Source organism: Trematomus bernacchii, unplaced genomic scaffold (genome assembly GCF_902827165.1).
Source record: "Trematomus bernacchii unplaced genomic scaffold, fTreBer1.1, whole genome shotgun sequence".
Lineage (NCBI taxonomy): Eukaryota > Metazoa > Chordata > Actinopteri > Perciformes > Nototheniidae > Trematomus > Trematomus bernacchii.
In genome coordinates, this window is record NW_022987698.1 from 6,719,492 (window position 1) to 6,732,989 (window position 13,498).

A 13,498-nucleotide genomic window follows, 5' to 3' on the forward strand; every position below is an offset into this window, starting at 1 on the left:
CACTTTCTCAATGTCCAAGTGTATGTCTTTAAAAAAAAGTGTCAGTGAAAGCATACACTTTAATAATACAGAAAAGCTGCATTTTGCATTTTTGTATATCTAATTGATTAAGCAGTTAGATATTTCCATCTCAAACTAAACTTGCCTTGCGTTTGGTGAAAAGAAAAGAAATATCTAAACAATATCTGTCGTTTTCTCATATTCATAAGAATTATGTATTGCTTGCAAACAGGAGCCTGCATCTGTGCCCTGGGAAGAGCACACAATGGCAGTAGAATAAGACCAATAACATGTAACTTATATATAGGAGGCTGTGGCTCAGTGGATAGTGTGCTGGACTTCGAATCAGGGGATAGCAAGTTCGTGTCCCACTGCAGTCAGCATGTCGTTGTGTCCCTGGGCAAAACACTTCACCCCAAATTGCTCCTGTGGGGATTGTCCACAGTACTGAATGTATGTAAGTCGCTTTGGATAAAGAAAAAAAGCATCTAACAAATGACATGTAATGTAACATGTGTGTACATCACTGCAGACCTGTTGCTCATTTGAATATAGGGGAGGCTGTGGCTCAGTGGATAGTGCGCTGACCTTCGAATCAGGGGGTAGCAAGTTCGAGTCCCACTGCAGTCAGCATGTCGTTGTGTCCCTGGGCACCCAAATTGCTCCTGTGGGGATTGCCCACACTGAATGTATGTATGTCGCTTTGGATAAAAGCGTCTAACAAGTTAAATGTAATGTCTTTATTAATTCCTTTATCATCCACAGAGCCCAGAAGGTGTCATGGAGGGAAACATATATATATATATATATATAATTTGTAAGCACGATTTAAAAATACATGCTCTCATAATTATTATTATTATGTATTAATCAGTGAATGTTGGCATAGTTTATCACTTCTTTTTTAAATACTTTATACTTATACTTTAATATAATTAAAAGTGCATGAATATAAAAAATGGAAGAACACAGGCTACATCCCCCTCTCTGCTGATTATAATATCCTTCTAAATGCATTTGATATAATAAAGATATATTTTTAACATTATGTCCTTGTTTACATTTTGTAAATGCATCAACTAAAGTGACTGATTTGCAAAGTATGAAAACATATTAGTTTTTCTGGTTTTTCTACTTCTTCTTCGGGGCTTTTATTTTGGAAACAACCGGAGAGGGCTGCGGTTGGTTTTACGGAAGAGCTCTCAACTTCCGGAAAGGATTGTGTTTTCGCATATCGATAAATAATTCACCTTCCTGGTTTGAACATTACCTTGTCAGGTAACTTGTGTACATTTAATTCAATTGCAATAACGGATGTTAGTACAGTAGTCTATGTAGATCAGGGTATATGTTGTGTCGTCGTGAGGACTTTTACTTCGCCGCTGGTTCACGTTTATTCTCAAACCAGTGTCGCCTGCTCGACTGGTTAGCATCCGCTCGGCGCTAGCTTAAAGGTAACGTTAGCAACACGATATAAGCGACCCATGATCTGATACCTTATTCGCGTATCAGGTGGTTTATTAAAATGTCGTTCCGCTCCATGCTTTAAAGTGTTCACAACCGTATAATTATAATGGATCCACGTATGTTGGTCGGTGTGTTGCGGTTGTTTACATTTTGTACTCCATTTTCCGTCTGACGCCGCTAATCACCAGCCGTCTGCCAGGCTCTGCTAAACGCTTTGTTTCTGTTGTCTGCCGTGTATCAAATGTCAGTTTTCTGTATTATATCTGCAGTATTGTCACTATTACGTCTGTCGAGCGAAATGTGTTCCCGTTGACATTGATCTGAATAAGTTCATCCGGTCCTTTGTTCTGCAGTTGTCTGATCGATGTAACACGGATTTCACATGCGACCCAGATTAAATATCAGCCATTTTATTTCAGGATTTAGATACATGTTTATGTAAGTTAGGGATCTGCAGTATGCTATAATACTAAATAACCGTACTGCTTTATAATACTTTGTCATTTACATAAAACAACATCGTGAGTACGTAACACCGTGTCAGTGTTGTATGTAGGGCTATGCAGACTGTATGTGCTGTACTGAAATGCATCAATATATGCTCACAGACCCCTCACTGTATACAGACTCATTTAGTAATGCTCCAATAAGTGATTTCCGGACCGACCCGTTTATTGAGGCCGAGGCCAATACATAAGCCATGATATAAGATTAATCTTGCAATAACAAAATAAGATAAGATAAGCACAAACATTTGGATTGCTATGCTATATTGCCTTCCAAAGAAGGGATTGTAAACTCGCACGACCCAAACCCCTAAACTTTACTTTCTTGAAAACATAGGCTAATACAGGTCAGACCGTATATTCTTACTGATAAGCATTTATAGGCTATAGATTGGCCTATAAAAATACTATTTGTTCCCTTACTTACAACTGATGGTGAAATCCCTTCTCTGCAGCTTGGTACAATTTCAAAAAGGTTGACGGATGGATGGATATTTCTTAATTATGGGCCAATTATGTATAGGCCACATTTATAACATGCATGTTATATTATATGTACATGCATATTGTATTATCTATACAATACCTGTTAAATTGTTCTGTTTAAATGCACTTAAGGACACATTCTGTATATACCAAACATATATATAGTTAGTTGTATAAGCCTGTGACATAAGATTTTCAACGACATAATTACTCTGTAGCTATGTTAGTTTGACAATAAAGAACCTTGAACCTTGATAACTGTTTCTGTGAACATTCAGAACACAACACACTGTATACAATTCCTTGTATTTGCATATACTTACTTTGCCATTCATTCTAATTGTGCCTGTGTGTAATTGTGATTATGTTGGCTTATATTTATGTAGTTTTGTATGTTTAGCTCCATGTTTTTATTTGAATAGTCTTGACTCATATCTCTTCTTGTATATTTCTTTTATATGTCAACAGTAGCCAGTAAAGCTGATTTTGGTTGTTGTTGCTCAGGAGGAAACTGAAGTGCACCTTCTGAAGCAGAATACAGAGGCTGTGAGTGGGTCATCAGGCAGTCTCCCTATGTCAGGCCGAAACGGGTCTGCAAGTGATGCAGACTGTCGGATCTCTGAGGACTGCCATGTCCCAGATGTGGAGCTGATGGAGCTCGGGCCACTGTTGGAGGAGGGAGGGGGGCGGCCTGCAGCATCGAATGGCGTCCACTCAGAGGTAAGGCTGTTCCACAAAGTTCCCCATAGAATAGTTGTTGTGGCTCAATTGCTTCAGTATTCTCCTGTTATTTAATTAAAGGGAGCCACAATGCTTGCTGACGAGGAAGAGGAGGATGATGAGGTCGAAGAAGTCCTGACCTTACCACTTCAGGCCCACCATGCCATGGAGAAGATGGAGGAGTTTGTACATAAGGTATGATGTATTCTTTATTTAATAAACAATATTCAATGGGTACCGATTCAGGTTACGGCACCAATCCATCAAGATCTCATCAAACCACACTGCCAGTCGAAGGTTTATACTAATGTTTGACACTTAGGAAGGGTTTGCCTATTAGGTCAGAACAAAGTCAGTTAGATGTTTTATCTTTGGAATAAATTGCACAAATCAAATCAAGCACCTTTGAACATTTTAAAGCTTGGAAATAAACCAACAACAAGTGTTACTGTTATAAATATATAAGTTACCACTAGTTTCAACAATAGATTCAGCTCAATCGGAAAAACATGATTGTTAAATGTTGTTTGGTAAACGTTCCTATGTGGCATAATAAGGCTAATTAAATATCTCATGACATTACACAATATGTCTCCCCACATTAATATTGCAACAGCAACTTAAAAGGAGCTGAAACTCAACACGCAGTTCATCTCAGAGCTGTATACCAGGTGTTGAACAATCTTCCTAAATACCTGAGGCCCCCTGAAACTGTCATAAAACCAGGACTTAAGACATTAATGTTAACTGCGGCTTTCCAAAAACTGCATAATTTTTTGTAATGTGTTGCTATTTATTTGCATGCTTTTACTTTTTCAAAATACAACTCCTTTCTTTACTTTGGCCATGTTTTATTGTTGTTCAAATGCAGTTTAAACATTTTATTAAATTCTTATTTCTAATATATTGAAAAATATAATTATTAGTTTGTCCCTCTAAAGCACTTGTAGAAATATGACTAGTTCAGCAGAGGTTCATGGGCACACGGTTGCCGATCTGGGTGAACAGCAACAACCAGGGATTAAGGTATAACTGCTGTGTAGTGAGTCATTAGTGTGTGTGTGTGTGGGGGGGGGGTTATTATTCAACGTCAGACACATGTTGTGTGTTGTATAAGACGCATACAAATCTCCGTGGGAGACCAGGGTCAGCTTACAACAAACAACATGAAATACCGTCAAAACACATCGATAAGAACACTGATCAAAAATATCTGACTAACCTGTTTGAAGACAGAATAGATGCTAGCTTCAGTGAGATATAAACTAAATATATATATATAAATAAACTACATTTAAAGTAATGATCTGTTGCAAATTGTAGTCACTGCAGTATCCCCAATTGTGAGAGCCTCATAGTGAATGAATATGTCTCTGAGTGACACCTTTTCTAACTCTTCAGGTTTGGGAGGGGCGCTGGAGGGTCATCCCTTTCCATGTGCTGCCAGAGTGGCTAAAGGACAACGATTACCTCCTGCATGGACATCGGCCCCCGATGCCCTCCTTCCGGGCGTGTTTTGGAAGCATCTTTAGAATTCACACTGAGACAGGAAACATCTGGACTCACCTGTTAGGTACGTTTAAAACACGCTGATAACATTACTAAAAGTGTGGTTTCTTCTCTTGGCAACTCTATGTAAAATTGGCCTCTTTTTTTCCCTCAGGGCTGATCTTATTCATTTGTCTGGGCACGTTAACCATGCTGCGGCCCAACGTGTATTTTATGGCCCCTCTGCAAGAGAAAGTGGTGTTGGGGATGTTCTTCCTGGGAGCTGTGCTCTGCCTCAGCTTCTCCTGGCTTTTTCATACCGTTTACTGCCACTCTGAGAAAGTGTCCCGCACCTTCTCCAAGTAAGACCTCACACCTCCTTACACGGCTTCTCACATTCTCACCTTGCATGTCTTAAGGGAATCATTTGTAACTGTCAAAGTGTTTTACTGTTTTAGACACACTGCTCTTGGAGTAAACAGGTTTTAAATGTCAGACATCCGTATGTTTCTTCATACTAGACCTACAGGTCTTGCCAACAAAGGGGCACACCCACCACTATTATTTGAGTTTAAATGGTCCATAATTTTGTCAAAATCAATATGAAGGACAAAGGACACTAATGCACCTTAATCAACATGATAGAACTGTAAATGTACCCGAGTTAGCTTAAGGCTAGTTTTCCATTAGCAGTCCTTTTAGTCGGATTAGGCATCCTAGAGTAATAAGAATAATACAATATGTTTAATTGTTAAAAAACATACTTTTTTTGTAGGCGTTTAGGTCAATGCATCGTTCTCAGCGAACACTGAGTACTACAACTTAGATATGTACCTTTTTACAATAAAGACCATATTGATGTCCCTCCCTTAAAAACAAAAACTCCACAGCAGAGTTTTAAAGAAATAAACATGTGTTTAGAGAAACATGAGAATCATCAGCTGTGTCTCTGTGTCTCCCCTCTTTTCAGGCTTGACTACTCGGGCATCGCCCTCCTGATCATGGGCTCCTTTGTGCCCTGGCTGTATTACTCCTTCTATTGTTCCCCTCAGCCTCGACTTATCTACCTCACCATTGTTTGTGTCCTCGGCATCGCCGCCATCATAGTGGCCCAGTGGGAACGCTTCTCTACACCTCGCCACAGACCTACAAGAGCAGGTGACAACCACTTAAAGATATTGTACATTTTTATTAATGAGCTTTTTCTCTGCAATGTGTTTTGGAGTTTTTATTGTAGGTAACTGGATTTCATGCTTCTATTAGGTGTGTTCATGGGTCTTGGATTAAGCGGCATTGTCCCCACCATGCACTTCACCATCGAGGAGGGCTTTGTGAAGGCCACCACAGTGGGCCAGATGGGCTGGTTCTACCTGATGGGCGCCATGTACATCACTGGGGCCGGCTTGTATGCAGCCAGGATCCCTGAACGCTACTTCCCTGGGAAGTGTGACATCTGGGTTAGTATTTGATGTTATTACATTATATTACAGAACTTTAAAAGTTGCACAAATATTTTTGTTTCCTGCCAACAAACTAAAATTATATTATACTTCATTCACCTTAACGTGGTGGAAATCTGCAATGTTTACACATTCCCTTTGCTTAAAATAAAGAATTCGACAATGCCACAGTGTAAAATACGTTCTAGTTTCCTGCAATTAAGATTCTACTTAAATAAATGTACTCAAGTATTGCTAGCAAAGTGTACGTTAAATATAAAGTACTAACTATGCAAACAGGCCCCTTCCAGAGTGTTACCTATGTCTTGAAGGTCCAAAAATAGATGCTCAGATGCTCTGTTTTTTAGAGTGAAATCTACAACTTCATCATTTTAAAAGTACATAATGACCTCACAAAAACTGCCAGTACATCCCTGAGTAAATCTTATCCGCTACATAAATGAAAACATCTATGAAGGTCTGTGGGGCCTTTAATTTATAAGAAAGCATAATTTTTCATTAGTTAATCATATAGTTTGCATGTAAAAAAAAAAGTATAAAGTACAATAATTGGACGTCCTAAAGCACAAGTACCCTAAAATTAGTAGAGTACTTACACCTTGTTAGTTTGCACTGCTAGAAATGTCTGACCACAGACAAAGTGGCTGTTTCAGTCCCAACTGTGGTCAAAAGAGGTATTTTAATTTTTTCTTTGATCAAACACAGGTGTTTGATTATAAATGAAACTGTTAAAAACATTTCTTCCTCTCCTTCTAGTTCCACTCTCATCAGATCTTTCACGTTCTGGTCGTGGCCGCGGCCTTTGTCCATTTCTACGGGGTTTCCAACCTGCAGGAGTTTCGCTACGGCCTCGAGGGAGGATGCACAGATGACACTCTACTCTGAGAGGCCTGACTGTGACTTCCTCATACTTTTCTTTATAGTCACACACACACACACACACATGCACACAGACACAAAAACACACACAATCACTTAAAATGCTGCTGGAATTCAATATAGTCTCACTTGTTGCTCCTTCTGTACTTCTGATTTGCTAACATCTTGTTTGGGTTTTGGTGGTCTTCTTTCTGTTTGGCTCTTTTTTGCTCCAATAAAGTAGCATTACCTAGCCATTGAACTACGGAGGGAATCTTCAACAGGCACTACTTCTTCAATAATTATGAAACTTGAAGTCTACATTTTCAAGTAAGGTCAAAATGGGATTTTAACCAAAATCATATATATATATTCCTGTAACTGATGGTCATTTCTTAGAAGCTCACTAGTACCCCAGCCTTTTCATAATCCGTTACGATTGCACAGAGGGCACAGAGAGTATGATTTGTGCTGTAGCAGAGGGCACATACTGTAAACCATTCCTATCCTCCCTCCCAGTTTCCATGCAGGTCAGAGGATGAATGTACTGTCCACCAGGAGTGAGGTGTGGAGCAGTCCAGGCCCACTTATGTGCTTGAGGGTCTGCACACACATTTGTACTAGGAGGATAAAAGTATACACATAGTGTGTATGGATGCCACCAGATGTTTTCTTACTGTGCTGACACTGATTGTGCGGCGGTGTGTCAAAACTCGGAGGAGTGCTACAAACCCACCCATGCCCACTCTGCAATAAAAAAAACTGTACTCTTAAGGCCCAGTCAATCTTACATTTTATAAATAAATAAAAAACAACATTATTTAGAAAGGAACATAGAAGCAAAATCCTAAAAACATGATGTATAGATGTGTCTAACACTAGGTTTGATGCTCATCAAAATTATTGCCAAAATGAAAGGAAAGAAATTACGATGTTAAAAACTGAGATTTTCACTGATATTCTCTGCATTGTTATAATTGACTTAAGACCCAAGCAAATGCTTTTTTAAATGATAGCATAGCATGATAAGCTGCAACTTTGCAAAAATCTATCTGCTCACTTGTATTTAGACTAAAATGCTTAAAATGTAGAAGTCGAAAGAACTTCCCTGCCATCTGTCAGACAATACAATTCCTAATTTCTCAAGTAATAGTTCCTGGGCGACGCACAATGTACAGATCTGGATCGGTCAAATTGTGTTTTTGTCTGCTAAAGATATTTCTTTTGTGCTAGATTCAAATGCAATGAGAGGTGTAAATATCTAATGCACCTTAGTGTATACTATTAAATTCAAAACTTTAAATCACCATATGGGATTTAAAATGTGTTATGTATGATTGATATAAACTTTTAGTATTCCTGTGCCTTAGGCCAACGGAAATGTTTTTAAATAAAACGGCCTATCTTAACAGTCAAAGGAGCTTCAAGGATTTCCAGATGTTGACTTTTCTTGTTTTCCTTGCCATATATACAATCGAATCATTATTGAACTTACAACTCCATGGATAGGTTGTATCAACTGCTGTTTAAGACTCCTTTTTCTAGATCAACTTATTCGAGCTTTATTACAACGACTAAAACAATGTGTATTCTTGACTTTGTGTAATGTCCTGTGTAGAAAGTGATAAATCATACATTTCACTGAAATGTAAACATAAATATTTATTAATGGTAATCTTGGAAAATTATTGTAATAAATTATTTTCCACATGTAAAAAAAACATGGTGTTCTATTGTCATTTGTTTCTCACAATGTAGTCCTGTGACATTTGCAAATGTTATATCAGCAGTAAGTCAACTGTGAAGACAACAGGATTCATGGTCTAACGCTCAGTACATGTCTGGATACCACACACAGTGTGTCTACATCAGAGTATCTAAAATACTGCTTTCTCTTAACAATTTTCCTCAATTATAGAGATCAAGAGTAACCATGTTTTAATCACATAAACCGTTGTTAAAAAAACTGCTTCTTGTTTGATTTCTTGGGATCCGCTGTTGGCTGGAGATCAATTAGAGCAGAGAGATGTGTGGGATGTGATCACAGCTGTAATAATGTCCATCACCAGCACATGCTTTCCTTCTTGGTTGAATAAATAGATCCATTATTGAATTTGATTATAAATAATGCCACACTATCAGGACTAATAATCAAAAGTTATTTGAAATCGAGAGATCATGCATGCCTCCCTCAAGGCGTCACAATTTTAATCTTTTTCATTTTAAAATAGGGGGGAAAAATGTTCTTACTGGGCTTTATGCATATTATAGGAGCTTTATACAACAGTGCTTAATGCACAGACAAAGTATATGTTTGCATCTTGTATTGCACTCGACTACCTCTGATTTACTCATCTCCCATGCTCTGTTGATGGGTAATTGTTCAGCCTCTCACTGTACTGTAGTGTCACAGTTGAGAGTTGTTGTGGCTCATTTAGGTTTTTGCATATAGCCAAACAAGCATTCACCTCGCTCAAACTCTCCCGAAATGGCTGTAAACACATTTAGGTTGAGTGTATGTGGCTACAGCATCAGTGTAGGAGAGCAATGTATGAAACAACACAGACTCCTCAAACTGGCAGCCAGGATTTGTTCATGTTTTGCTATTTAATACTTCTACTTGACTAACTAATAAGCATATCATGTACATTTTACATGTATTCTTCAACTATAATTCAATTAAAAGCTGTTTACAGAAAAGTATTGCATTGAAATTGTAACAATACTTACTTATTGACTTACATTGTTTTATTTACGTTTTTTATTATCCATTTCACTCTTTTCAATGTATCTTTTGAGTCAGTGCTTACTTCTTCTTGTCTTAGGACAGTTACAATTAACCATGCTACCATCAATTTCACAATTTCACTTATTTACAAACGTTATCACATTATTATGAACGGAAGTAGACACATCCTCTCGTAATTTAAAAGTTTTAAAACATATCAGAAATAGCAGGATATATCACAAAGGTTGTTTAATGAGGAACCAAAGAACAAACGTGTGTTTCTGAACGGGAGCATTTAGTGGCTGGTACACTTCAGGACCAGCTAGAATGCTAGCCTAGTTTAAGCTAACCTGTTTTCTTTTACGATTTTATTGTAATACTTAACACTTTATTTACTTCAATATTGAGGTAAAGGCTGTTTCACTTTATTAAAGAGTGTGTCTTTTATATAGATATATAATGTGGTTATTTATTCTAAGTCTGTTGAATTCAGTGTTAGCATGGATGTTAGCATAAATGCCAGGGGTGGGGTTTTCAGTTAACGTTTATTTGGTCATTTAAAAAACAAGCGAATATCCAAATGGCCTTTTAACACACATATATTAGACTGGGGTTCAGCGTTATGACTGCTACAACAATATTGTTGCATGATGAAACATGTAAATATTAGAGGGTTTCTTGTCACGGACTTCCGCACTACAGAGGTTCCGAGTATTTGTAGTTCCGGTCCACCGGGTGTAAGCCCCATCTTTTTTTTCATAGCACTCTAATTTAACATTAACCAATCACCACTTACGGTTAATTACAGTTACTGTTATTTTGGACAGTCCGGTGGGAGATACTGTGTCCCAGGCCTTTAGTGCATGTACATCAACGTGAATCTGCTGTTTGTTTTTACGGTCAGAGATGGAGAACAATCAAGAGTCCAAAGAAAGCACGGACCGGTCCGACCTGGTTTCTGAGGACGGCAAGAACATCAAGACTGTGGTGTGTCAGCGGTGCGGATCCAAGGTGCTGTGCCCCGGGATGGCTGTGTTTGCAGAGAAGGAGGTAAGCTGTCTGAAATGAGGCGACTGATCACATCCTTGGGCTCATATATTGCTTTTTGGGTGTTAAATCTGTACATAGGTTCACTTGTTAGGTACACACCTTGAGCTGAGCATTTCTATTTTCAGTACAGTTTCAGTTAAAATACTGTCATAAATAATGGAGTGAAATAACACACCCTGAGAAACTTTCTGAGACTGGAGAATAGGGCCCATATACTAAGACAATGCCATTTAACCATTGTCCTGGATATCGAATAAATACAAGATAATTAAAAACCAACCATTAATACTGATGTCATCCATACACGTGTTGTAAAACCATGAAACAATACAAAAACACTCACCGCAAATAACCAATTGTAATTACATATCAATAATATATATGCAATTCAACTGGCAGACCGTTCCGTTACTTAATCAATTTTATAGCACTCACACCAGCCTTTAGGAACTTTAAAGGAATAAAAAGGACATAGGTGGCTTGTGACATTAGAGAACTGCAGGGTTTATACACTGAGAGCACAATATAACCAGAGGCCTTTAGAGCTTTAGGTACCAGGAAGCCTTTATATCTTTGTAAACCAGGAAGAGGATCTTGAAAAGCAACAGGGCAGCTGCAAGAATTGGTCAGTTGATAAAATAACAATAGCAAACCTTTTTGGTATTCGTTGAGATCGTTGTTCATGCAAAAATGACAGATAAAAGTGATATCTCTTTGTTCAAACTAGGGGTAACTCTAAATAAAAGAGGAATACATGGCAGTCTTTTCATGTAAATACCAATTCCAAAACTCTGTTCCTTTGTTAGTGTTTTGATGTCAACTGAGGCCTTGTTTTCCCCCCAACAGCTGTTCCTCCCATCCATGCGGAAAAAGAGCGGCCTCAGCACCACAGAGGGCTCAGCGGACGGGGACACTCTGACCGCCCACTGGTTTGTGGACGACATGTACACTTTTGAGAATGTGGGCTTCACTAAGGACGTGGGGAGAATCAAGTATCTCATCTGTGCAGATTGTGAGATTGGACCAATCGGCTGGCACTCTTTGGATGACAAGAAAAGTTTCTACGTTGCATTGGAAAGGGTTAATAATGTATAGTCTGAACTACATGAACTTTAAAAATGTGCTGGCAAGCTATGCATCTTTCATGGATTTAATCCATTACACACACACTTATATACACTGGTATGTGTACATTGTTTATGATTACTGACGGTGACACTATCTTTCTTCTCAATCACACTGACAGTGTGATTATCTTGTTCTAATAAAGATGTTTTGGGGAAGCTGTTATTGAATACCATCCTGCAGCTGTTTCTTGGATAATGTGATATATTGTAATTTCAGTGTCTTTCAATCAAAGAAATCTCAGTTCCAGTTTAATTTAGGAGAATATAATCCCTTCCAAACACAGGTTTGAAGATGTGGGGCTCTGTAAACCTGTGATGGGAACTTTCTCCATTATTTTTACATTTAAAATACATTCAATCCTTTTCAATATATTATTTAATCCAAAGAAAAAAACTGAAAAATCTTTTTCCAATTTGTGTGTTTTCCTGAAACACAGTGAGTGAATTCGTGCTTGCTCGAGGTCTTCTGCCAAAATGGCTGCAAGTCATTTAACTGTTATTTAACTAGTCAAACATTTTTAGTTATATCTATTGAAGCACACACATGGTTTCACAACTGTCAAGTATACAAAAAGGAAGGTCCAAATCATTTAAAATAGTCTTCATCAGCCAAGATAATCTTCTAGTTAAATGCGCAGGAAAACTCTATTATGATATAATAATAATAATGAATCTATACAAAGGAACCTATTTTAAAACAAACACAATTAACGTGTATCAATATTCAGACATTCATAAAGGAATTATCATTGTTTCTTTAAAGATTGCACTCAAATAAATATTAAACATTTGGCACTGGTGTATAAAGAGCTGCAACCTTATGATGGTTAACTGTACAGTAACCTGCAATAACTAGTTAACAGTTTACACATTGTGTTACATTGACCTTATTAAACCTCCATTACTTTAAAGGTAGGGTAGGTAATTCACTTCAGAAACACTTTTTGTTATATTCCATGGAATGCTCTTAACATCCCGATAGCAATGAATACATTAAATGCTTTGACAATAAATACATTAAAAAATGCATCTTTGGAAGCCGTGGCGCTGTAAAAAGCACGACCAATCATCTGAGCCGGCCCAGCTAAAATAACTGGATGGCCTACCTGCCTGTCAGCCTTCCATCTCGTGCACAAACTTATCTCGTGCCCTCATTGGTCATGTTCGTGTGTGTTGGAGGAGGGGATCTGTAAGGAAGTCTGAAGGAAGGGGCAGATTTTTTTCGGCTGCGTACTTTCAAATTCTAGCGCACTCGAGCTAGTTTCTCCATTCTTACCTACCCTACCTTTAAGGTGTAGTTCTGCAGTTTGCCACTAGATGTCGTATGTAATATTTCATGGCACCCAGCGGATCTATGATGTAGTGATTGTTGTTTAGTGTGTGATGCACACCTACATACAAATAAACATTATGGTTGTCGAGTATTATGTTTCGAATACTGTACTGGGCATTCACAACTAAAATACCCTGAATGTGTGTAAAGGTGGTTGAAACCATTGAGTTCAGGATGCTAGTAAGCAAATAATAGTTATTGCCTTATTTTTGATGTATTTCAAATCTATTATGTTAATTGTTGAAGCACTGTATTGCTGCTTATTCTTGGCAATT

General features: G+C 38.0%; 2 protein-coding genes across 2 annotated transcripts; both read left to right on the top strand.

The window, feature by feature from the left end:
• Nucleotides 1-1,180: 1,180 nt before the first annotated feature.
• adipor1a (adiponectin receptor 1a) lies at nt 1,181-8,951 on the top strand. The gene is made up of 8 exons (XM_034139392.1): nt 1,181-1,278; nt 2,928-3,179; nt 3,261-3,374; nt 4,581-4,752; nt 4,843-5,029; nt 5,638-5,825; nt 5,931-6,124; nt 6,884-8,951. The coding sequence occupies exons 2-8, from the start codon at nt 3,033-3,035 to the stop codon at nt 7,010-7,012; spliced, it is 1,131 nt and encodes a 376-aa protein (XP_033995283.1). The 5' UTR covers nt 1,181-1,278; nt 2,928-3,032; the 3' UTR covers nt 7,013-8,951.
• A 1,068-nt stretch (nt 8,952-10,019) lies between these two features.
• Nucleotides 10,020-12,063, top strand: rabif (RAB interacting factor). The gene is made up of 3 exons (XM_034139393.1): nt 10,020-10,121; nt 10,618-10,763; nt 11,610-12,063. The coding sequence occupies exons 2-3, from the start codon at nt 10,620-10,622 to the stop codon at nt 11,856-11,858; spliced, it is 393 nt and encodes a 130-aa protein (XP_033995284.1). The 5' UTR covers nt 10,020-10,121; nt 10,618-10,619; the 3' UTR covers nt 11,859-12,063.
• The last annotated feature ends 1,435 nt before the right edge of the window (nt 12,064-13,498 follow it).

Excerpts from the sequence above, each read along its gene's own strand:
- adipor1a (XM_034139392.1), top strand. The coding sequence starts at position 3,033 with ATGTCAGGCCGAAACGGGTCTGCAAGTGATGCAGACTGTCGGATCTCT. Across the intron at positions 4,753-4,842 it reads CATCTGGACTCACCTGTTAG|GGCTGATCTTATTCATTTGT; the intron begins GTACGTTTAAAA and ends TTTTTCCCTCAG. Across the intron at positions 5,030-5,637 it reads GTGTCCCGCACCTTCTCCAA|GCTTGACTACTCGGGCATCG; the intron begins GTAAGACCTCAC and ends CCCTCTTTTCAG.
- rabif (XM_034139393.1), top strand. The coding sequence starts at position 10,620 with ATGGAGAACAATCAAGAGTCCAAAGAAAGCACGGACCGGTCCGACCTG. Across the intron at positions 10,764-11,609 it reads CTGTGTTTGCAGAGAAGGAG|CTGTTCCTCCCATCCATGCG; the intron begins GTAAGCTGTCTG and ends TCCCCCCAACAG.